The sequence below is a fragment of the Euleptes europaea genome, chromosome 9, assembly GCF_029931775.1.
Source record: "Euleptes europaea isolate rEulEur1 chromosome 9, rEulEur1.hap1, whole genome shotgun sequence".
Taxonomy (NCBI): domain Eukaryota; kingdom Metazoa; phylum Chordata; class Lepidosauria; order Squamata; family Sphaerodactylidae; genus Euleptes; species Euleptes europaea.
This window is the reverse complement of record NC_079320.1, coordinates 28,720,924-28,746,540: the sequence shown is the minus strand read 5'-3', so window position 1 is coordinate 28,746,540 and position 25,617 is coordinate 28,720,924. Positions and strand designations below refer to the sequence as shown.

The 25,617-nt window shown below is 41.8% G+C and overlaps 1 protein-coding gene across 1 annotated transcript in view; it reads left to right on the top strand.

Moving 5' to 3' along the window:
• The window catches only part of ARSJ (arylsulfatase family member J), a 48,583-nt gene extending 26,657 nt beyond the window's left edge, over positions 1-21,926 (top strand). The window contains exon 2 of the mRNA XM_056855510.1: positions 20,474-21,926. Coding sequence (XP_056711488.1) covers positions 20,474-21,866 — 1,393 coding nt within the window. The 3' untranslated portion in view covers positions 21,867-21,926. The remainder of the gene's footprint in view (positions 1-20,473) is intronic.
• The last annotated feature ends 3,691 nt before the right edge of the window (positions 21,927-25,617 follow it).

Below are 25,617 nucleotides of genomic sequence, written 5' to 3'. Positions count from 1 at the left end.
AAATCACCATAATTGGAGGAGTTTGGCCTAGAGAGTCTCTGAGACATCTTGTAAGCAATTCCTCAAGAGCTAAACAAGAGTGAATTGACTGGGAGGAAACATTTTGTCTTGAAACAGGATAAAAATTTATACATATATTATTCTTTAAAGAATAGAACTGTTTCAGGAGGAGTCCTTTGTTCTCCATAGTAAGAGAAACTTTTTCAGATCTGCTGTTCAACTTGATTGACAACATGCTCTGTGATACCCACCTACTCGCACATGTTCTTTTGTTTCCAGAGATATTATCTTACTGTAGCTTTCCTTTACTGTCTCATTAACACACTCTAAAAGTTACATGGAAATTTAAGTGTCCTTTTGGAATTAGCCGTTTTATACCTTATCTTAGTAGTGTGTCAGTGCCAAAAATGCATTTAAGCATCATCAGTGTAGCAGAAATAATTATCCACTAGTCATGTTTATAAGGATATTTTCACTTAAACTACTATTAGGAAAAGGAGGAGGTGTGGTACATAAGAAAAACAGAAAACTTTTTTTTATATAATTGCACAGAGTGTCATTATAATTGTCCTCCTGCACATGAAGTCTGATCAGATGTTGCTTTCTAAACCTGGTATGAAAGGGAATGTCCCTGCCCTACCTTGCCCTAGGTAGAAAGTAATGTCTGAACCAGCTGGATAAAACATTAAAGGCCTGGCTGAATCCATGGTTGGTGCCCAGATTTTAGGGTTCACGGGTATACCACATACTAGCAAATCTGGTAAGAGTCATCAGTCATAAGCAATAACATAAAACAGCACTGAAAACAAAACTCACAGCAGCCAATTGAACTTAATTAAAACATTAGTTAGAACACATGGTAGACTAGATACTTAAAACAGTTAGGACAACAACAAAGTACAGAACTGTGAGAAATAGAACCACCCATTAATCAAAAATAAGCTTTGTCTTGGATCAGTGGGATTAGATGCAGGAAGATGGGGTGGGTATTCTGAATGTGGAGGGAGCCGCAACTAAAAAGGCCCTTCATGGCCACCTCAGAAAGTGAGGGGACACAAAGGAGGGACTGAAATGGGATAACAATGTCTGGCCAGGACTATATAAGGGCAGGCAGTCCTTTTAATGGCATTCAGCATGGGTAAACAGGATGGACTTTGACTATAAAAGATGATAAAGGAGTTGCCAGGTGAATTTGATTGGAGAGGGAGTTCCATAACAATAGAGAGCTTTGTTTCAAAATCTTTTATTATGTTGTGCTGAAAGTATGTTCTGTTAAAATAAGACAGTTTTAATTATGTACACTGACCTAAGTGCTATTTTTTTTAGCAGAAAGGTAGGGTAAAAATCCAGAAAGATGGAGTCAAAATGTGCAACAGACTGTCTGGAGTTCTTGTCTTGCCTTTATTTGCTTTGGAATTTTTTCTTGCCACTGTAGTAGAGTCCCACCAGCCTGCCCTAACAGTCAACCATGAAAAGTCATCCTCAAGCTACATTGGCTGAATTCTACCACACACCTTTTGTCAAGTGATGATATCCATGTAGTAGATCCATTTAATGCAGCTTTATCTTAACCACATCAAGAGGAAGGTCTGCTGTTCCACAGTGTGAGCCATGGAGTTGGGTTTCATTTTGTTCTTGTTTTGGTGGGATTCCTTTCTGTCGATCTTAGAAGATATAATGAGCCTGCAATAATACACGTGACATAATTCTGTAGGGATCTGTGGATCTGAGAAATATAATTCCCTAAATTATTTATATAGTGTTGTGTAAATATGGGGAGGGATAGAAGTTTATGTACCTTAGCAAGAAAAGATATGTCAGCCTGAAATGGTTCTCTCTTTGTATCCCACAACCAAACCAAGCTTACATTGTTCAAAGATAAATATGTTTGATTCTTTTTCTCATTTGACTGACAGCTCATTCCTGTGCTTTGCAGTGGCCAGGGCCAGCATAGCCACGGTGCCGCTGTGCAGCCTCCAAAGTGGTTTCCCAGCCGCCAAATGGCTAAAAAAAAAGCCTTTAAAAGACCTTTTTGCGGGAAATGGGGCATTTTCCCCACTGAAAACAGGAAAAACCTGGCACAGCAACACTGTTGGTGGAGGGGCGTTTCAGGGCCGGAGGGGCTTGGGAAGCTGACTAACATTAGCTCCACCCCCAGAAACACACGCACACGCCGGCACTGCATTTCTACTCTGGGATTTAGGTCCTGGAGAGACTGTGACAGCAGGGGAGCAGTGTGCCCAGGCGCCAATGGAACTGCCCCTGCTGCCAGGGTAAGTGCCTCTTATCATGGAATAAGAGAACACTTATGCTGGCAGCAGGTTCACGCCACATCCGAAGAACTGTTCAGCCCATTTCTCAGGAATGGGCTGTGAGTCTCAGGATATACTACATAGCTAGATGTATTAACTTCAGTGTCCCTGTAACCTTGCCTAAGGCAATTTCCTACACATGTGGTGGGGTTGTAGAAGAGCTAAGACATACTGGAAGAAAGTGATCCAAATTATATCTAACAGTCTCGAAATAAATATTCCAGCAAATCCTGAGGCCATTTTACTAAATTATATACCAGATATGCAAAAAGATCTACCAGACATATTCCTTCATACGTTAACAACAGCTAGAATTAACTTTGCAAGATATTGGAAAGGAAACAAATTCCCAAATATAAACAATTGGATAGAGAAGGTTAAACAAACGTACATATTAATTTAGTGGACTTATTATAAAAATGATAAAGATATTGGAGATCTAGATGCTGTCTGAATCCCAATAATCTCCAGAATGGAAAAAACTTTCAAAAATCTGAAACGTGGAGAGGAAGACGAGTAATGTTTTTGCTGGCTTTAATATGCATAGCTGAGTTTGTTATTCTTTATTATTATTACTTTTATCTGTAGGTGTGTAAATTTGATTGATATTTTTTGTTTCTATTTCCCCAATTTTAGGTATGTATGTAATTTTTACATATGTAATAAAGTTTATAAAAAAAATAACTTTAGTGTCCCATTTTGGTGACTGAGTGCTGTCTTTTCCCTACCCCATAGCGACTGATGTGACTGCAACTAGCTCCGGAAGTTGCCATTGCCTGTGTGTGATGTGGCAGATAAACAGCAGGCTTTCAGTTCAGTATTGTGGAAAGGGCAGAGAGAGAACTTCAGGAAACCCCCTTTCTTGTGTGCTTAAATATCTCTAGACTCTAGGTACTAAATAAAATAATAAAAGATTTAAGTGTCATGGAAGGGAAAGACAAAAGTTATTTCATGTCATGTATACAACGTCTAGTCATCAGTATGCCATGCCATCACTTCTAGATTAAATTTATGAAAAATTGCATTCCGTCTTGTATTAATCTGCCTGTAGTGCGTCTAAAAGACGTATTAAAATGCTGAACTCTTTTGACAACACCAAATACCAACATGCTGCCTGCACACACACACACACACACAAAACATAGCCTTTATTAAGAGAGTAATGGAAAAATTCAGTAAGGAAGGTTAGGTGGAGGACAAAATTTTAATTCAGTGCCATTAAGCTGACTTGTGTTTTTACCTTGCTGCTGTTCTTTGATATTTCTGGAATCCCCAAATGTTGCTTCCTACCGGTCTTAACTTTTTCCTACCTGAAAAAAGCATAAAAAATGGAATTGTGTTTTCAGCCAGGAAGACTTTAGTAAATTCTATTGGCAGGCTTGTGTGTGGCAAGCTGCCACTGCAGCTTCTGAATGGTAAAGGAAAGTGCAGGTTGTACAAATTGTGGTTTACCTGAGATTGGGTAAGAGTGCCGGATTGTTTGGTCTTGCTTAGTTTTATATTGCTTAGTTTTATATTAAACTCCTAAGTTCGGTAACTGCTAAAATATAAAACCAAAAGTTTCCCCAAATGTCTTCAGCACAAGGCAAGGAGCTTCAAAAGACTTCCCAAATCACTTTTTATAGAGCTGTTCAATTACAAGAGAGAGTGTGTATGTAAAACTATGTTACTCATTCTTTCACAGGATGATGCTTGAAATACGTGATATTGAGAGCCAACAGAGAGGTTGTTATAGTGGGTGAAGGACAGACTAATGAAATGTGCACTTTCTGGATGACTTTGTTGCTGATAATGGGCTTTAACATGATGGACATGTTTATTATATGCATTTGTAATTTAGCTGTATTTGGAATACGTTTTAAAATTGTGTCTTTTTAAAAAAAAAAAAAGTTGTGTTTAATCCTTGAGTACTGTTGCTAGGATTCATTGTACCCCAAACAGGATGTTAACTTACTTTCTTTATAATAACTTTAGTTTGTTTTTCATTGAAACCATTTGTTGACATATTTTAGACAGGCCTGCTGTCAATTTGCATCTCTTCCTCGGATTATTGGTGCTACAGTCTCCATAGTTGTTAATAATGATGATGACAATAATGTATTTTATTCATACGGCATCCTTGCCAAATAGCACTAAAAGTGTTGTATTTTTTATTGTATTCTTATTACATGCAATGTAACTCCATGAAAATATTTATGAGCTGTTCCTGTCCCACTTTGGGCACAGTGCCTGCAGTACAGCCGCCCCTCCACCCGGTGCACACTCTCAAGCATTACAACCAGGCATTTGAAAGAGAAGAATTTCGGTGCACATCTCTCATATCCACGTCCAGCCTCCTCTGTGGCTTGCAGCTTATGCATTCTATACTACATGAGTAACTTGTCCCATACTGAGAAGGAGGGCGAGAGATGGCCACAGCCTCCTGTTCCCTATAATGGGTTGCTATGGTGACTGCATGCACACCAAGGGGGAAAACATTGCTCCATTGAGCCCTATGAGAATTTTATGCGGGCATGAGTACTGCGTCCACAGTGGGAAAGGCTTGTTCTCCTAAAAATATTTTTCATGGGGCTTTCATCATGTGAAATTGTGTTATGCCAAGACAAAGGGCAAAAAAGCAAAATCTTTGATGTGCAGCAGCTGTTTTCTCCATCCCCACTGGAAAACATTGTGCCTTACCTTCATTTGAACATTGGCGTAGGTGAGCCTTAAATAAATATACCTACAGTATTGTAGAGTTCAGACGAAAATTTCCATTTTCCACACTGTATGATTTAACACAACATGTAGCACGGCTGAAGCTTTAATTGAGAGTTGTCATGAAAAGATTGGCAGTACTGAATTATAAAGTACACTGCTGTCTGTTCATTTCTTTTTTATCATTATTATTGTAGTATATTCAGCAGCACACCCACCTGAGCAGCCACCAATTCATATGACAGCAATATGTTCACTTAGTTTTTATGCCGTACATTTTCAGTGAATTAAAAAAGACATTCAACTTCTTCCTCTTCAGTTAATCATTAATGTTCTCCATCCCTTCAAAGACCATCCTTTTGCTGTATGAAACAAATATCAGTCCTTACTGTATCACTGAATCCTTGTTGTCGCCAACCATTTGAGCAAAAACAAGAAAGTAATCAGCAAGTGTTGGAGCAATGGAAACATCATGTAGAGACCTCTGCAAGTAGTCCGGAATTATCCCCACTGTGGTCATGATACATAGTGTCAGTTGTCACACTATTCTGGTGCATGATGGGAAAAGTTCCCATATCAGTGGTGCTAAACCCAGAACTATGACAAGACAAGAGTCATTGGAAAAGACAATCATGCTAGGAAAGGTTGAAGGCAGCAGGAAAAGAGGAAGACCCAACAAGAGATGGATTGACAAAACAAGAGATGGATTGACTCTGTAAAGGAAGCCACGGCCCTCAATTTGCAAGACCTGAGCAAGGCTGTTAAAGATGGGATGTTTTGGAGGACACTGATTCATAGGGTCAGCATGAGTCGGAAGCAACTTTGACAACGCTTAACACACACATACAAACCCAGAACATGGCTTATGCTGCATGGAAACTGTACCAAGGATCAAAGGATGCGATGGCCAAATCACTACGTTTTTCTATAACAGATGTCATCATCGGTCTGCATATGATGCCTGTAATGTGTGTTTCCAGATAATAGAACAGCTCAACAGAGAAAGAAGAAACCCTGATGATTAAACATACATTAGATATCACCTACATTTTTGGCATGGAAGGTGCCTTCAGACTGCATACTAAACCAAGGTTTATAAATTGTGATTTAATTAAACTCTGCTATATTGTGACATCCCGATGCTGGCCACCCCTCTAACTCTGGTATATTGTGACTTTGATTCTTATCCAGTTTGAGTCCTAATTTGTAGTAATTATGGTTAGTCATTACACCAGAATACAGGAATCCTGCCTTAATCCCAGCTAGTTCTGTATCACTATCCCCACAATGCAGAATGGCTCCCCCTGCAGTCAGCTTTCACTGGCATTAAACCAATGCAGCTCTGAAGCCCCTTCCATTGGCCTAGGTGGGGGAGAAGAGGTAGGGCTTGCTGCAGCCAGTTGAAGGAGAGAGTCATCCCACCTGATGTGTATGCCTTCACACTGGGGGTGGGGCGGAGGAAAGCCAATTTGAACCACCTTCCTCTGGCAACTGGTCGGATGCTAGTTGGAAATAGCATCATCTGCCTTCCCGTGGTTTTCAAGGTAAGCAGCTAGTCACCATGTTGGGCATAAGTAGGACATCTTTGCCCTTCCAGTACAATTAGCCCTAAGCTCGGGGGAAGAATGTTGTTTTTGTTGTCAACTCTACCCTGAAAGTCATGCCAAATTCAACAGATATTAAGATGAAGTTTCTCCCTGTGGTGGTAGTAGTAAGGGTAAAGTTGGTTGTGGTATACAGTAAAGTCTAGGTGAACATACCAAGTCATGAGTTTGTAAGGTGACCAGAGGCCTGGTGCCTTCATGGAGCTGGGACTGTAACACCTTCAGAGATGCTATTATCCTTGATCCACAGATCAAGGGGAAAAGGATATGGCATGCCTTCCTCTAGCACTAAAGAATGCTTAGCAAAGAGGAACCTGAGCCATAGACAGTTGATGTTTCAGTGCTTGGAGCCAAGGTGGCTTTGCCCATGAAAATCAGGCATGCAATGAGATATGGAATGGGCTTGCCTGTGGGCATTGCAGCTCTTTTGACTGATGTAAAATAAGTAAAATTGGTCCTTTAATTATCTTATCCAGTGGTGTCTGCTCTCCGTATTCTGCTTTGGCTTGAGTCAGGATTTCTAAACAGACAAGTTAAATGTATTTATTTAAATTCCCGCATCTGCTGCCATAAACTGCAGTTTATTTAAATAACATCTGGAGGCATTCTCAGGATTGCTTAATATAAAAGCCCTTTGATACACTTCAACCACCCTGTTATATACACAGCTAAGAGCATGAAAGACTGGGTGTTCCTCACCAGCCTGGGAATAGTGTTACACAACTACCCAACCTACCTTTGCCTCTTCTATTGGGGGTAGAACATGTTGTTTATTGGATGGTTTATGGCTTTGTCCTTATATTGTTTGGTATTTTAGGGAGCAATCCTGCTCAGTTCTATTCAATGGGGCTCATTCCCAGGAAAATGATTTTATGATTACAACCATGGGTGAGCTACTTTAATACATTTTATATGACATGACATTGGTTTTAATTTTGTGCACATCTTGGAACAGCTTCTGGAATGGTGATTAACAAATAAAGAGCTAGGATAGGGTGTTTCCCCCTCCCCCAACAAATGTAAAAGTTGTATTGGTGGGGCAGCAGGAAAAGAGCAGATGGTTGGCTGTGGCAGGACATGAGCACCCCTTTGACTACACTGTTTCAGAATCTTATTACCTGACTGGAAGCTCAGAGAACAAGATAGATTAAAAGTGTGTAGACAATGGTTATTTAAGACAGGGAAGGTGGCATCCCATATTTCATGAAGCACATGGTACTAATATTTCAAGCTTAAGTTACTTTGTCCCTCACGGGTGTGCTTCCCATGCTATGGTGTTCAACTGAATAATCTTTTTTAATTACTCTTGTTGTCATAATAATGTATACACAGGTGAAAAGTATGAGTGTTGCTTGAAAGCTAACATACCTTTTTGTCAAAGAGCTTTTTTAAAAGGTCTATTCAGGTTTAATCTGTTCTTGGAACAAAATTCAGTTTCTTCAAAAGATTATGAACTAATTTCTGGCATGCATCCATCCCTGGGCATCTGTTGTGATAGCACAACGAAAGGGCATTTTCCTATATTGCACTGCCAAGAATGTCAAAAATTACAGAATCTTGGGTGGACACGATAATCTGGGGCATCAACCTTTATTATTTTGTGCTGACGTTCTCATATCTTTTCCTGGTTTAGTATGAAAGTTTACTACATGATTTCATTATTTGCAAAACAAGGCAACTCCCACAATATGTCAAGGACAGACAGATTAAACAACACAAAGGGGGCCTGTTCTGACACATGTTCCATCTCTAATCACCCATTAATATTTGCTGCTGCTATATGTAAACACAGCCAGCATGGTATGGTGGTTAAGAGCGGTGGTTTGGAGCAGTGGACTCTAATCTGGACAACCTAGTTTCATTCCTCACTTCTCCATATGAGTGGCAGATGCTAATCTGGTGAACTGGGTTGGTTTCCCCACTCCTACACATGAAGCCAGTTGGGTCACCTTGGGCTAGTATTAGAGCTCTCTCAGCCCCACCTACCTCACAGAGTGTCTGTTGTGGGGAGGGGAAGGAAAGGTGATTGTAAGCCGGTTTGATTCTTCCTTAATACATTGTTTGCTTGTGAAGATATTGGTGTACAGGCAATCAAAATGGGAGGAGGGACAAGAGTTGTACCTGGAGACATTCTTGGAACAAAGTGAAATTTAGCAGTACTTCCAGCATCTCAGAGATTCACCTTGGATTTGGCTGGTGGGTGTGCAGGTCCAGGAAGCAATAATGAACATAAGCTGTGCCCATTGCCTTTTCCTGCACTGCTAGCCTCAGCAGGGGTACCCAGTTCCTTGGTTGCTCAGGTGGAGATGTGGCTCTGAGTACCAAGCAAAATGGTCTGGTGTTGGCACACATGCTGGGGGTTGTCTACCTTGATGTAACATTTATAATGTTGGCCAGAGCCTGAGCAAAACATAGTGTTAGGGTTTGATCAGAGAGATCTGGGTTCACATCCTGACTTGCCTATGACATCACTTGGTAACCTTGGGTCACTTGCTAAATCATTTCACAAAGTTGTTCTGCAGATAAAATTGGGGAAAGGGACTCCTAGGCCTGGTTACCATGAAGGAAAAATGTTGATAACTTTCTTCTACTCCTGTCAGTTTTAAAGATCTGAGGTCAAAGGGCGTTTTTACCTCTTCCTGGGTTTTACCAGATAAGGAGAAAGTTCAGAAAAGGCCCAAGATGATGGCAGCCTCTTCTGTCAGGACATCCTCAGTTGTCTCTGTATAAAGACTTCCTTGGTTCATCTTTCCATCCGGAAGGCCAGGCAGGACAGCTAAGCAGAAAAACCAAGCTTTAATTTGAGTCAGCTGCTCTGCAGATCAGGAAGCAGTAAAATAATTGAAACCTTACGAATAACCATTGGCTTGGTTACTAAGTCTTTTTGTTGCACTGACATGGTTGTATTGTTTTCAAGACCAGCAGTTTTGTTTAAAAACATCAATCTGCTGTATTTTTAAAATATTTAACACTTTTGACATCTACGTGTACTATGAAGGGTATGATAATATTGTATTATCTCATATTTCTATCACATCCTACCTTCAAAGAGTTCATGGCAGTATATAATCCTTTCCTCCATTTCATTGTCATAACAATCTCATAAGGTAGGTAGACTTTTTTGTAGAAATGAGATCCTTAGACATCAAAAATGACAGTGCTCTGGAACAGTTGGTCACAGAGCTAACCAGAAGAAAAGTGATGTTGGACTTGGTTCTGAGTAGGGCTCAAGACCTAGCATAATGTAGATGTTGCCACATTTGGGAACTGCAAGCACAATGCTATTAAATTCAGCATTTACATCAATGGAACAGTAACATTTAATTTTAAAAGAGAGAACTTCTCAAAAATGAGGGCAATAATTAACAGAAAAGAAGAGAGTTTAAGAATGAATAAGGCTTGGCTTCCTGTCCTGAAAACCTCCAGACTAACAAAGACTACAGTCAACAATAGCCATGCAGATTAGCTTTGGATTTCACACATTAACAGATCACTTCAGGATACAATGGTTCCATATTAACATACCACACCCTCATTAGCAGATTATCTTGATACTTACAGGACAATGATTAGCACATTACCTTTGATACTTTTTGCAGGACAATGATTCAGCTCAACCCAACCCCTTTCTGACTATATATTACTCTTCCTACACACTTGACACTGAGAGACACTGTCCTTCAGTGTTACTCCTCTGAAGATGCCTGCCACAGCTGCTGGCGAAACGTCAGGAAAGAAAATTCCAAGACCACGGTTACACAGCCCAGATAACCCACAAGAACCAATGAACTCAGCAAAACATTAACACGTAGTAATTATTTTATTCTTTCAGTATAAATTATGAAGTTGTCAAAATTGGCTCCTTCATTATTTCAGCTAGGATTGCTCAAGAGGCATGAATTAATTTAAATTCCTAATGAGCCCAATTTCTCAGCTATGCAAGCTAATCCTATGCATGTTTACTCAGAGGTAAACTGCACTAAGGTCCCTTTCACGTCACAGCTTTTATCCTGGTTTTTATCTGTTGCCACACCATATTTGTCTGATACAAGGTAGGAATGGTTATTTCTGACAGCATTTAAATCTATTGTGTAATGGCCATTTCCTTTTCAGATCACACTGCAGTTTGAATGTGAGGCTCAGTGATATTTTCTTCATCCCATATTGCTGAAAGGTCAGGGGTTTCCCCATCACGTTTTTCTGTTTGCTGGTTGAAGCCATGTGTGTTACCTTCTTTTAGTAGCTTGAAAATAGAATAGATTTATTTAAAATTATTTATTTAAAATTTAAAAAAATAATTTAAAAATTCAATTATAACAATATTTACATTTAGTATTTACTGTATACTGCCAGTAATGTGTACAATATATGTACACTGTAATTACTAAAAATATACATTTATTTCACAAAAATTTTAATTGTACCTTTTTTCCATTTATGTATTTTTTGAAAATTTAATTTAATTCTTACAAAAATTAAACGGTAGCCTTATAGTTGTGGGTGGGCCCCTTTGTCTCTTGGCAACCAATATTTTTAGACCCAGTCGGCTACTGGCAACAGACCTTTCAATTGTCAGTCTATCCTGACTCAGCAGTGCAACAACAAAACCTAGGAACAAAATAGGGTTTGAAAAGCTCTAATTACAGCTTCCTTAACTGAGGGAAGAAGTAATTTACCATTAAGGTGTGTGAAACCTTTTTTTAAAAAAAAATATGTCTGGCTTCAGAAGCCAAAGCAGGTTAAAGAGCCTGCATGAAAGAGCCCTAAGTTCAATAAGTGCTTACTTCCAAGCAAATGAATCCAGGATTGCATAAGATAAAGATACTTCACAATATTATTAATTAAGCAAGAGTCTTGTGGCATCCGAAATACTAACAAATTTTCATTCTAGCATAAACTTTGGTGGACTACAGCCCACTTATTCAACCTTTTTAAATCAGGGTTCACAATTCCCCTGCCCCCCGCCCCCGTCTTTTGTCTTTGGAGAAAACGTTTGATGACTAAGTATTTACTTCACTGTGTCTGATGAAATGGACAGAATCCATCAAACATTTATGCTACAATAAATTTGTTAGTCTTTGAGGATGCCACAAGATGTTTGCGTATTTCTGGCTGTAGCAGACTTACACGGTTGCCCTTTTGGAATTGTTCATAATGTCTATTCAAAATACTAAAATACAGATTAAAGATATACAACCTAAAATATTCCCAAACCACTCTCCAGCAATGCAAAGCATAGTTGATAAATCTAACATGGGTTGTGGGAAATTCCTGTCTTCCTAGTTTACCAGTTCAGAAAGGCATATTCCCAAGATTAGGGAGCTTCTGTTAAAAACACCCTTTGCTAGCTTTATTTGATGAATATTGAGATTCTTCTTTCAGAAGCAATGGCAAGAGAAGCAAAGTAATGTAAGTGATGCTAGAACCAAGCCACATCCTGAACAATATTTGCAAGAAAAGTTGGTGCAGCCTATAAACTCTGGAGCAGTGAGATTCCAGCAATATACTCAACTCCTGTGAAGCAGTTATCTCATCAGCTGGAGATTCCAAACACTTGGTGTTCATGTATAGCTGATTAGAGAAAACTGTCCTTGTTCAACAGATAATGGTTTCTAATATACTGGCTTTCATACCAATTGGAGTTCGTAATTGGTATTTCTTAGCCATTGCCATAATGTGAACTTCAGTGATGGATCAAAGATTTTAATTGGAAGACAGTCATAGGAAAGGTGAAACTGGCCAGAACAGATGGGATATCTGGAGACCAGCTTTCAAAGTCAAAGATATCTTTGAAATTCTTTGCTGAATAAATAGGAAAGTTAGCAACTATACAAACGGTATCCCTCTCAATGAAGAAAGTTGGTAAATGACGGAATCTGCCTCTTGCATAAAGGCTCCTTGCAGCAGAATAAAATATAACCATTAGCCCCTGGGATCCAACCACTCTGCTTACCATGAAGTTTCAGACCTCTTGGATACAAAGAAGGGCTCTGGAGTTGTTAGGAGTAATACAGTAGCCTGACCTCCATGCTGTGAAAAGCCCTCAGTTACCATATTGAACTAGGACAGAGCTGTATTTTTAAATAAAGATATCTCTACAAATATCTCTCTGAATATCTCTCCAGGTACAGGCACACATGTTGATAATTAAGGAAATAGAAGTTCTTTTGAATCACTGTAGACGTGCCAACACATTTATAAAATTTTCTGTTTGTGTGGTTACAGCACAAGGACTTCATAACAAGGCACTTTCTCTCAGATCACATTTCTCATGTTGAACAGAAAGGCAGATCTGCTTTTATTCAGAGTTCAGATTTCGGAGAAAGAGGTCTGTGCATGACAGGCAAACAAGATTCTATCCAACTTTCTTTTGTGTTGTGGATGTGTGTGTTCCATTTTAAACTAAGTGCTGATTGTGCAATCAGATATTATTTTCAGCCAACGAACAACATTAACAGTAACGCTGAAAATGTTAGCTCTGATTTCTCAGCTTTGCCAAGTTATGACAGAGAAGACCTTCCCCCCTGCACACACATGCTTTCCATTCGTTGCCCTGCCGATATTATTTACATTGTCACAATGATAGCAGTAGAAATAGGTGGTTGTCCAAAGCTCTAAAGCAGGGGTGTCAAACATAAGACCCTGGGCAGGATCCGGCCCCATGAGAGCTCTTATCCAGCCCACAAGCCAGCCGAGGCAGCCAGTCACCCCACTCTCAATCTGGGATGGTGAGGCATGGCCTGGCCAAGTGACATTTATGTCATATCCGGCACTCATACCAATTGAGTTCAACACCCCTGCTGTAAAGGGCTTTGAAGCAGCTCTGGACGAGCAGGGACTGCACAATTTCACATCAGTGTTGTGGTAATACCTGCTCATGTACTGTTGCACATATGGAACATTCCCCAGTAAAGCAATAACATGCCTACTCTGGCGAAGCTTTCTGAATATATTGGAAGCCCCTTCGCTTGAGCTGCTAGGTTGATGAAACAGTGGGAATTTCATCAGCATTTGTTAGTAATACACAAATGAGAGGATCCTGGTAGGATCTGGAAAATATCAAGGTGTTATTAGTTGTAGATTGCTTATACAATGCAAATTAAAGTTTTAATGCATGATATGCATAAATACCAAAAGCACATAGCGGAAACAGAAGAGGGCCTGAGGCACAAAACTCATTTGCATTTTTTATTTACAGAATTTAATTTATTATCATGCAAACAAGTGTAGATTGATTTTTAACTCCTCAGGATAGAATGTTCCAATGCACTACTCAGACAACTGTCCTTGAAAGGTGCTTGCAAGTTCCCCCAGGGATAGAAGCCTGAAGGGGGAGGATGACCAACAGCACATTATAGCACTGACTCAGCATCAGGAACATTTTATCCTAAATGTGAAGAAAACTGGGGTACATTCACAGCCTTCACATGAGCACACTCTCCATATACAGGATGGACACTGGTAGTAGGACAATCTTATGCACAAAGAAGCGTACACAGGGAGAGATGGGGTGTGTGGGGCTGTGAGGGACCAGATGGCCATCTAGCCTCTGCTTTAAAACCTCCAGGGAAGGAGAGGAGGTGGAACCTATCTTGTAGAGTTCCACAGGGCACAATTCTATCCCCCATGCTTTTCAATCCCTATCTAAAGCCCTGAGGACAAATCATCACTAGCTTTAGGATTGGATGTCATCAATATGCTGATGATACCCAGCTCTATGTGTTCTTTATCCAAATCCCCTGGTGAGGCAGTAGAGGTCCAGGATCGCTGCCTGGCTGCTGTGGTAAAGTGAACAAATTAAAACTAAACCCCCAAAAGACAGAGGGAATGCTGGTTGGGAAGATGGAAGTCTTGAAGAGCACTGTGCTCCTCACTTTTTATGGAGTTCAGATCCTTGCTGACTCAGTTAAGAGCCTTGGGATTATACTGGATCCAACATCATTACTGGAGAAGCAAGTTTGTACTGGACATACCTAAACTACAAACCATGGGTATTGTTTTGTCAACAAAGATTATTTGCCTTTTCCTGTTGGTTTCAGTCTCCCCTTCACCCATTCAAAATAAACAAAGGCAATAACAAATGGTTTATTATAAGAACACAGTGCTTTGCATAGTGTCATCTGACTTCTGGCTTCATGAACAGTGTGATAAAGCCATACAATTGAATGACACTGCTGAAGGCAACACCAACTTGAGCATCTTGTCATGTTAATGCCTTTACTCAATTTCTTGGAAGTTGCATGTTAATCAATGTAGGCTCCAAGACACAAATTAGCAGAGGCAACTGCACTGAGAACTCACTAGTTATTTTTTAATGGTTTTCCCCATTTTAAATGTCATCTAACATTCTCTTGGCACTAAACACAGGTTTTGTGCTTTTTAAAGCATGGTAGGCTTACTGCCTCAGGAAATGGCCTATGTATATATCTGCAACCAAATAACAAAATGAAGGGATAGATCAATTTGAGTCCAGCGTGGAGTAGTGGTTAAGAGCGGCAGACTAATCTGGAGAACCGGGTTCACAGTTATAACCTGGAGAGTCAGTCACAGTTCTCTCAGAACTCTCTCTGCCTATGCAGAGGCAGGCAGTGGCAAACCACCTCTGAATGTCTCTTGCCTTGAAAACCTTACAAGGTTGCCATAAGTCAGCTGTGACTTGACGGCACACGCACACAGCACCTTAGAGGGGAAGGAAGGTGGCATGGTATAGCCCAGTCTACTCATATCTCAGAAACTAAGCAGGGTCAGTACTTGAAAAGGAGACCCTTTAAGAAAAGCTCTGCAGAAGAAGGCAATGGCATAGCACCTCTGCTTCTCCCTTCCCTTGAAAGCCTCTTGCTGGGTGTCAGCAGAAGTCCACTGCAACTTGGCATCCCTATACACACAACACCTTAGAGACCAACAAGATTTTGGGAGTATAAACGTTTGAGAGACAAAACGCCCTTAGATATGAAGGGAGCATACTAGACCCAGTGAAACAGATTTAAGTCCCATTGAAATTAAGGTCAATTAAGGTCACAATTAATGCTGGAAAGTAAAAAGGAGGCTTGTGGAACCTTAACAGCTTTATTCCAGTGTAAGCTTTTATAAACTAGAGCCCACTTTGGATTCAATGAATGGATCTTCTCCATGAAAGAAAACAAACAGCATGGTCAAGAGACTTAAGAAATGCAAGAAGTATTGGGTGAAATGTAATTATGTAAGGTTCAGATCTAATCAAGAAGCATACAGAGATAATTCGCTAGTTATGCTAAGCTAATTAACACATGCACTGGGTGAAGAGTCCCAGGCTTTGATAAAACAGGAAATACAGGGAGAAAAATTACCATATTGCATTCTAGGGTACTTTTATTGTATGGTTAGACAACTGAAGCTGATGAGTTTAAACTGAGTAAAGACCTGAAGCCCTGTTCAGTTGCAAAAAGCTGTACAAGCTGGTTGGCAGGAACATGACTGTTTGTACAACTTTTTAAATTTAAAGTTGTTAAATAAATCTAATAAAGTCTAGGTGAAATCAAATACGGTATATCTATAGAGAGATGTAATAATAGTACTGTTTTTGCAAAGTGTTGATTACTGTTCCATTGGAACAAATGCAAAACAAGCTTCTGCTGTTGTTGGATATATAAGTTTTTAGATGTGTTCACTCCACATTCCCCTGAAGGGACCCAAAGCAACTTACAACCACAAACAAAACTATACACAAACCAATAAACAACAAAACAGAACAACAGCAGACTATACCCTGTACTCATATTCTGGCTACTACGAAGGCCTGGGCTATGAACCATAGGTGCCATTGCCCTTCAGCCCAAGGACTCATGCCTCTGGCCACTCCGAAGCTTTATACCGTATATACTCGCGTATAAGCCGAGTTTTTCAGCCCCCAAAATGGGCTGAAAAAGCCGGCCTCGGCTTATACGCGGGTCAATACGGGGGGAGGGAGGGGGGAAACTTACCGCCGTCGGCGCCGCCGGGCCCGTGCCGCTTCCTGCCGCCGGGAGCGGCCTGGGGCAGCCTCCTGCAGCCGCAGGAAGGCTGCCCCGGCCCCCCCGGCCTCCGCCGCCATTTTTCCTGGGCGGGAGGGGCCTTGGGCAGCCTCCTACAGCCGCAGGATGGCTGCCCAAGGCCCCCCCCGCCCCCGCCGCCATTTTTCCCGGGTGGGAGGGGCCTTGGGCAGCCATCCTGCGGCTGCAGGAGGCTGCCCAAGGCCCCCCCGCCCCCGCCACCATTTTTTCGGGTGGGAGGGGCCTTGGGAAGCCTCCTGCAGCTGCAGGAAGGCTGCCCCGGCCCTTCCCGCCCCCGCCGCCTTTTTTCCCGGGCGGGAGGGGCCTTGGCAGCCTCCTGCAGCCGCAGGATGGCTGCCCAAGGCCCCCCCGCCCCCGACGCCATTTTTTTCGGGCGGGAGGGGCCTTGGGCAGCCTCCTGCAGCCGCAGGAAGGCTGCCCCGACCCTTCCCGCCCCCGACGCCATTTTTCCCGGGCGGGAGGGGCCTTGGCAGACTCCTGCAGCCGCAGGATGGCTGCCCAAGGCCCCCCCGCCCCCCGCCGCCATTTCTTTCGGGCGGGAGGGGCCTTGGGCAGCCTCCTGCAGCCGCAGGAAGGCTGCTCCGGGTCCCCCTGTGCCTCGCCGCCGCTTCCTCCCGCAGGAAGGCTGCCCAGGCCCCCCCGGGCCGCGCCGCCGCCGGACCCTCGCCGCTGGAGAGCCTTTCAGGTAAGCCTGCGGGGGGGGAGGGGTTATAAGCCGACCCTCGGCTTATACGCGGGTGCCTAATTTTTCCCCATTTTTGGGGAGAAATTAGGCACCTCGGCTTATACGCGGGTCGGCTTATACATGGGTATATATGGTAAGTATTTGAGCAGGAAGGGGAGGGGAGACAAGATCTTGCAGCTGAAAGAGGTATTCTTCCACTCTTTCCTCCCACCCTCATATGATAAGCTTCTTCTTTTGGTTTGCTGCTGATGGTTATCTCCTTCTGGTAAGGTTGCCAAGTCCCTCTTCGCCACCAGCGGGAGGTTTTTGGGGCAGAGCCTGAGGACGGCGGGGTTTGGGGAGGGGAGGAACTTTGATGCCATGGAGTCCAATTGCCAAAGCAGCCATTTTCTCCAGGTGAACTGATCTCATTCGACTGGACATCAGTTGTAATAGCAGGAGATCTCCAGTCACCACTTGGAGGTTGGCAACCCTACCTTCTGGGCATATTCTACTAAATTCTGTCTTCTCGAAAGAGTTAATCCTCCTCTATATAAGGGAAAAAATAGGAATGCTTTCATTAGATTGATGGAGCAGCTATAACTAGCCTGACCAGGAAAGTTTCTTGACTAAAAGAGATCGTAGCCTGTGGATGAGTCAGAAACAATGAATCAGCACTGTAAATAAAATATTAAATGTGACTGTCAAAACAGGCTTACACATATTTTACAGAAATAGCACATCATGCTAGTTCCATTACAAACAGTACTTATGTTGATCAAAGCCTGCAAAACTGTTATAAAATTTGCCATTGAAGCACTGGTTAGCATTTGCTTGTTCTTTATAAACAATACCTAATTAGATAGCTCAGGCTATTCATCATAATGTAGATTAAATTTCATACCGGCGACTAATGCTTATTCAGTGCTTTATGGAACAGCTAAATGTAAATAGTGTATAGCAAACAAATAGTGTATAGCAAACAAGCAACATGGTGTTTGCACACACAAAAATCAAGTTGTCAATAACTTTTAAAACTTTTATTTCATGCTCAGCCTATGTATGAGGCCCATCATTTTAGAGGTACTTCTGTTGCTGTTGGTGTCACCAACAGAAGTTTCTTCAGATTACCAAGTCTCTGGAAACTGAGATTGCAGTGCTGTATACACAGTTGGTAGTGTGTTTCCTTGAACTCAAGACCTACTTCCAAGTAAACACTGGACTGCATTTCCCGTTCTTTTTCATTCCTAGGCCTTAGGCCTAACAATTACATTGCCTGGAATTGTGTGTATTTCACCATTACATGGGTCCTTCTTACACTGTTACTGGTAAAGACACCAGGCATCCGCCATCCCAAACCCCAAGCCTCATGGGGCAGGATCTAGTGATGTCACATTGAATAGCAGTGGAAGTAAGGTAATATTTCCACATACCATTAAGAATTGTATCATATGTACTATTTAATTTATTGATTTTATTTACTTCATTTATGCCCTGCCTTTCTCCCCAATGGGAACCCAAAGTGACCTATATTGTTTTCCTCTGCTCCATTTTATCTTTACAGCAACACTGTGAGATAGGTTAGGCTGAGGGTATATGACTAGCCCAAGGTTACCCAGAATGGCAGAGTGGACATTCTAACGTGTTTTTAAGCAAATTGGACCAAGGGGTTGAATTCTACGGGCTTCTGAACAAGGTGCCCCAGCTCTCTATTTTCATAGCCATAATACTTGCAAAGAACAAAAGGGCTCCACCCTCACAAAGGAGGAAGAGAAAGAGAACTGTGTCTTTCTATGGCTTGTCTCCAGAGGCGATTGGCTGGAAGCGCTCTGCAAGGACCCAATTGAAAGGGAGAAATGCTATTCCCTGGGAAAAGAGTAGAATCAAATAAAAGCATAAGCTCATGCTGTCAAGTCGCAACCAACTTATGGCAACCCTGCAAGGTTTTCAAGACAAGAGACATTCAGAGGTGATTTGCCGTTGCCTGCCTCTGTGTTGCATCCCTGGTCTTCCTTGGTCTCTTATCCAAAAACTAGTCAGGGCCTATCTGATGAGATCAGGCTAGCAGCAACCTAAGATGAAAAATAATGCAGATTGTTCTGTGCTTTTTTGTAATACCTAAGAATCTCAGAGATATATTGTATATAAAGCGCCATCAAATCACAACTGACTCAGGGTTTTTTAACGCAAGAATCTAACAGAGGTGGTTTGCCATTGCCTTCCTCTGCATAGCGACTCTGGTATTCTTTGGTGGTCTCCTATCTAAGTACTAGCCAGGACTGACCTGGCTTAGCTTCTGAGATCTGACAAGATATGGCTAGCCTGGGCCATCCAGGTCAGGGCCAGGATTGTATTACTGTTCCAGAAAATTGTGGTAATGGCCCAAACCAGCAATTTCCGTGAATATCTTTGGCTCAGGAATTTTGTAAAGCACACCCCTACTCACAGAACCTTTCTAGTGGAGCTCTACATAGCTTGAAAAGTGGTTCCTCAATATTTGGATTTTGCTCAGTTGTGTCTTCTATATTTTATATACTGTAGTCTTTAAAAATGGGGATATATTTATAGCTACATTATGAAAAACATGGTTTGGATTAATCAGTAATTTGGAAATAATAAAAAGAATCCTTATTGGCTTCTATTTCTGTGACTACTCTTGTAAAAATCTCCAAATAGTTGAATATCTTTAGCAGCACAGGCTTCTTCTTCTTTTTTTTTAAAGAAGAAACACTGAATGATTAATACAGAAATTATGGCAGGACTTGAGATAAAGATAAAGGTTCATGATCTTATGTGGCTCACAACATTTCATATGTTTTCTCATCAGGAAAGTGACTTAGCCAAGGCAAAGGCAAATGTGATGTGTAGAGTAGACAGCAAAATCAGGTGTTTTAGTTGTGCTCTGCAAGTAAGCCTGAACAAGAGATGTTCACCTGACCCATTCTTGCCTGGCAACGTAAAAATGGTACATTTGTTGGTGTGGATCTCCCTGTAGTTTCCTTTTCTGACCAGAGCTGGGGTGGCACACTCACTGTATTCCCCCCTGACATCCTTCAGGTCTACAGTTCAAAGCTCATCATGCACCTGAGTCCTGAATGTTTTTAGCATATATACAGCCTTAATTTTTCTGCCTTGTCTAAGATGCAGTTTCTTTTATGTCTCTTTCAGGTATCAAATCCACACAGGTCTTCAACATTCAGTCATAAGGCCCACCCAGCCTAACTGTTTACCTTTGGAAAACGCAACACTACCTCAGAAGCTGAAGGAGGTTGGCTACTCAACCCATATGGTTGGCAAATGGCACTTGGGCTTTTACCGCAGAGAATGCATGCCAACCCAGCGAGGGTTTGATAGTTTTTTTGGCTCTCTCCTGGGGAGTGGCGATTATTATACTCATTACAAATGTGATAGTCCTCGAATGTGTGGCTATGACTTATATGAGAATGACAACGCTGCATGGGATCATGATAATGGTATGTATTCAACACAGATGTACACACAGAGAGTGCAACAAATCTTAGCCTCCCATAACCCCAGAAAACCTATATTTTTATACATTGCATACCAAGCTGTCCACTCACCACTTCAGGCACCAGGCAAGTATTATGAACACTACAGGTCAATTAATAATATAAACCGACGCAGGTATGCTGCTATGCTGGCTTGCTTGGATGAAGCTATTTACAACGTGACCTTTGCACTGAAGAAATATGGTTATTATAACAACAGTGTTATCATCTACTCATCAGACAACGGAGGGCAGCCAACTGCTGGTGGAAATAACTGGCCTCTCCGAGGAAGCAAAGGGAGTTACTGGGAAGGAGGGATCCGAGCAGTTGGATTTGTGCATAGCCCTCTACTCAGAAACAAGGGGAGTGTGTGCAAGGGACTTATACATATAACAGACTGGTTTCCTACTTTGATCACGTTAGCAGAAGGACAGATTGATGAAGACACCCAGCTGGATGGCTATGATGTGTGGGAGACCATTAGTGAAGGCCGACGGTCACCAAGAGTAGATATTTTACACAATATTGACCCAATCTACACCAAAGCCAAAAATGGTTCCTGGGCAGCTGGCTTTGGGATATGGAACACAGCAATTCAGTCAGCCATCCGAGTGAATCACTGGAAACTACTGACAGGCAATCCAGGATACAGTGACTGGGTCCCTCCTCAGTCGTTTAGTAATGTAGGCCCTAGTCGCTGGCACAATGAAAGGGTTTCATGGACAGCAGGTAAAACTGTGTGGCTGTTCAACATAACTGCTGACCCATATGAGCGGGTGGACCTTTCCAGTAAGTATCCAGTGGTGGTAAAGCAACTGTTGCTCAGGCTTTCACAATTCAATAAAACCGCTGTGCCTGTTCGATATCCACCAAAAGACCCGAGGAGTAACCCAAATTTTAATGGGGGAGTTTGGGGCCCTTGGTTCAAGGAGGATGAAAGGAAGAAGAAACCAAACAGAAACAAGGCAGAAAATAAACAGAAACAGAATAAAACCAAGAAGAAATCTATTAGAAAAAAGGGCCATTCCATTGATTGTCTTGTGGGTGGATAGTTTCAGCTGCTATTGTATACTGCAATCCTAAACACAGTTGCAAGGAAAGAGCTGACAACAAAAAAAAAAAATCTGTGGGAGCTTTTCCAGGTAAATGTGCTTAGGCTCAGGGTGCCATTGCTTAAAGTAAAGTCAAATGGTCTCTAATAACTTTCCCCCGAAGTTCCATCACAATTGAAATACCACTTTTACTTCAGTGCAATTTTTACTTGGTCTTCTATTATGGTAACAGAAACGTGTGATGTGCAGTTAATGTCACTACCTGTCTAGAAAAACCTTCTCTTCAGTATGCATGATGCTTCTCACCATGTGTCTGACTCCGAAGTCTAGTTCGTAGAACCCATGGTGATAAGATTATGGGCACAGATTGATCTGCTTGTTTTAGTAATGTTGATAAAATCTGGTAAGTGTTCAATACAGACAGATCAAAAAGGAATTAATCACTCCATTAAAATAAGTGTGAGTTGCCTCCTTATGTTTTGATGAAACATGGTCAATTTAAGCCACCAGAATAGACTGGATAAGTTGTGGGAAAGCTGCTTTTAATTACATTTCGCCTGCCTTTCAGCTGGAAAGGATTTTTTCCCCTTTCCAGAACGTGCCAGGGTACAGTGTTTTCCAAAAGAAACATGTTCTTTTCTACACACATACAAAACTGCGAGTGCATGGTTATGATTACAGAAAGATGTAGACTGCAGAACTGTACTTTGGGTGCACAATCCTTTTTTAAAAATCATTACTCACATGAAGTTGTGCTCAGAGTTGTAGTCCTAGAACAGAGTTGCCGAGGGTCTCTTTAGGCCCTCAGACAAAGTTTCCTTCTGACTCCCCCATGGCCCAGATCCAACCCAAACATAAGAAAACTAGGCACACAATTTGCTGTTAGCATGCATAGGCTAATAACTGATAGGCTGGATTCAGCAAGTAGTGGGGTCATCTGCCAGAGATACTGTTGTCATGGCACAGGAGCAAAAGCCAGTACAAGCTAAGGAGGATCCAACCCCCTCACTTTTACTTGCAAGTACATTAAGTAGTGGGCAGAATGGAGTAGGAGATCAGGGGAAGGATCTTTCCAAATTGTAGCTGAATTTATAGCTGTACACAAACGGCTCCTTGCCCATCTCCCTGAGGTTTGTCCACATTGTCTTCTCTCCCCCACCCCATCCCAAGTAGCTTTGCTGAAGCATACAGTTCTGTCTCATACATTTTTTTGTCTGCTCTTCCTCCAACAAGTTCAGTGATTCTCCTTTCCTCCATTTTAACTTCACACAACAACTCTGTGATGTTGCTCTGTGATGCTGAAAGAGAGTGACTGGCCTAAGATCACGTTGTGAGTTTCATGGCCCCTGCGGTCCTACCCTGATTCTAATCCCTATACCAAACTGGCTCTGATTAATTAAGGACTGCAGTCCTCACACAGTTCACTAACCATTGCCACAAAGCTGCTTCTACTCGTTACACTGTGGATGGAAACCGAGCTGCTGTTATTCCTAATGGATTGTACACAGTACCTGGGTCTTAAAGCACTCCAGTGGACATAAAAAGTTCCTATACAAATAGGCTCCCCACATTCACTTGATAAATGTCCCATATTCATTAGAGAAGAAGAAGGGTTAGTTTTTATATTCTGACTTTCTCTACCACTTAAGAAAGAATCAAACTGGCTTACAGTCACTTTCCCCTCCCCACAATAGACACCCTGTGAGGTAGGTAGGGTTGAGAGAGCTCTTAAGAGCTGTGACTAGCTTGAGGTCACCCAGCTGGCTTCATGTGTAGGAATGGGGAAACAAATCCAGTTCACCAGATTAGTCTCCACCACTCTTGTGGAAGAGTGGGGAATCAAACCTACTTCTCCAGATCAGGGCCCACCGCTCTTAACCACTACACCACGCTGGCTCTCCAGGGAAGTTTTGCGGCTTGTGGGAGCCCCATTGCTCACATTGAAGCCCTTGTGTAGTGGTTAAGAGTGGTGGTTTGGAGCGGTGGACTCTAATCTGGAGAACCCGGTTTGATTCCCCACTCCTCCACATGAGCAGCGGAGGCTAATCTATTGAACTGGATTTGTTTCCTACACATGAAGCCAGTGGAGTGACCTTGGGCTAGTCACAGTTCTCTTTGAACTCACTCAACCCCACCTACATCATGTGTCTGTTGTGGGGAGGGGAAGGGAAGGTGATTGTAAACCGGTTTGATTCTTCCTTAAGTGGTAGAAAAAGTCGGCATATAAAAAACCAACTCTTCTTGTGTCCACCAGTGAATAAGAACGATAGCCCTAAGAAAGTTCTTTTGATTCCTCAGTGAATGAATGAACTATGCATGCAACCTAGTACCACTGGTGGTTATGGAGGCACAAGCCAAAAAACAACGCTCATGGGGGTTTATGCTTCTGAGCAGCTATAGTATCTGTGTTATTGCAGTTATATTGACATCAGGAACTGGTTTCCAGAAAAAGAGTCAGTGCCTTGACCCCTTACATTTCCAAAACACTCTTCATGGAATGAGAGGGAGTCTTTACACTCTGCACTACTAACCACCACAGTCAGACATTTTTGGCCAAGTGAGGAATGGGGAAAGACCTGGAAAACTTGGCCTATCCTATAAGTCTCTAGCCATATGTCTTCCTGCAGAATTTTGTAGAACAACTGGGGACAAAGATTGGATTCCACTGCACATTCTTTGCCTCTGTGTGGTGGGAGAGAGGGAAGAAGCAAAGTGAGATCATGTAGCTGCCATGGCAGATTTCTAGTTTGTCTGCAGTGGGTCAAGGCAAGGTGGGATAGATTAAGTGATAGAGTATTACAATTTACAAAACATAAATGGCATAATTTATTTTAAGCCACAGTTTGTTCAACGATTTCTGTCATTTTCAAATGGGTATTCTATTATTATTCCTGAGATAACTGTATTTCATGCAGCGGTATTTGAAAAGTACTGTACAATCAAAAGTAACTGTAAAAAGAGGAGTTATCCAGGTACATTATTTCATTTTGTGTTTGTTTCAAAAAATGTCCAAGGTGACTATTTGATTGTGTCTTCACTTGGAATATGGTTGTTCAGGTTTCTTTACAAAAGCAAAATCATGTATGTTTAAGAATGCGGGGAAGGGGAACAGAAAAAAATAAGCTTTTATTTATATATCTATTAAAATAGTTTATTTTTATGGCAATCATTAGAACAGTCTGCCTTGTCATTCAGTCTCACAACATCACAAATCAAATTTTAGATATTGAAAAGGTCTCACGGTATCTTACACTGGAACAAAGGTTTGCCTTCATGCCATTTTCTTTTAGGCTGAAGTCTTTTTTCATGGGTCAGGGTTAAACTTTCATCCACTTTTTGCAAGTATGGTGATGAGGAATGATTGTATAATAGTTACAAAGTCTGCTCAGCTACCAGTGAGATCTATAAATTGCATTTGATATAGACATTTCCAGCTCATTGACCACTTTTTTGCTGTATCAGCTTTATAACTTCCTACCAGGACCAAGAACACCTCTTGAAAGCAACATCCATGCTCCAAGGTAGGGTTGCCAAGGCATGAAAAAAGGTATTCTTTGTGGTCAGGTCCCAACTGAAGCAAGAACAATGATGTGAGAAAGAAAAACCACCCACAGGTAAGTTGGCCTGGCTCCACTAATATACAATGCAGTCAGGCAGGAGTCAGAAGAGCTACACCTGCTGGAATTCCCGTTTCTCCACAGCCATTAAAGGTACAGTAGCTCTGCCCTTGCATCCCCACACCATATATACG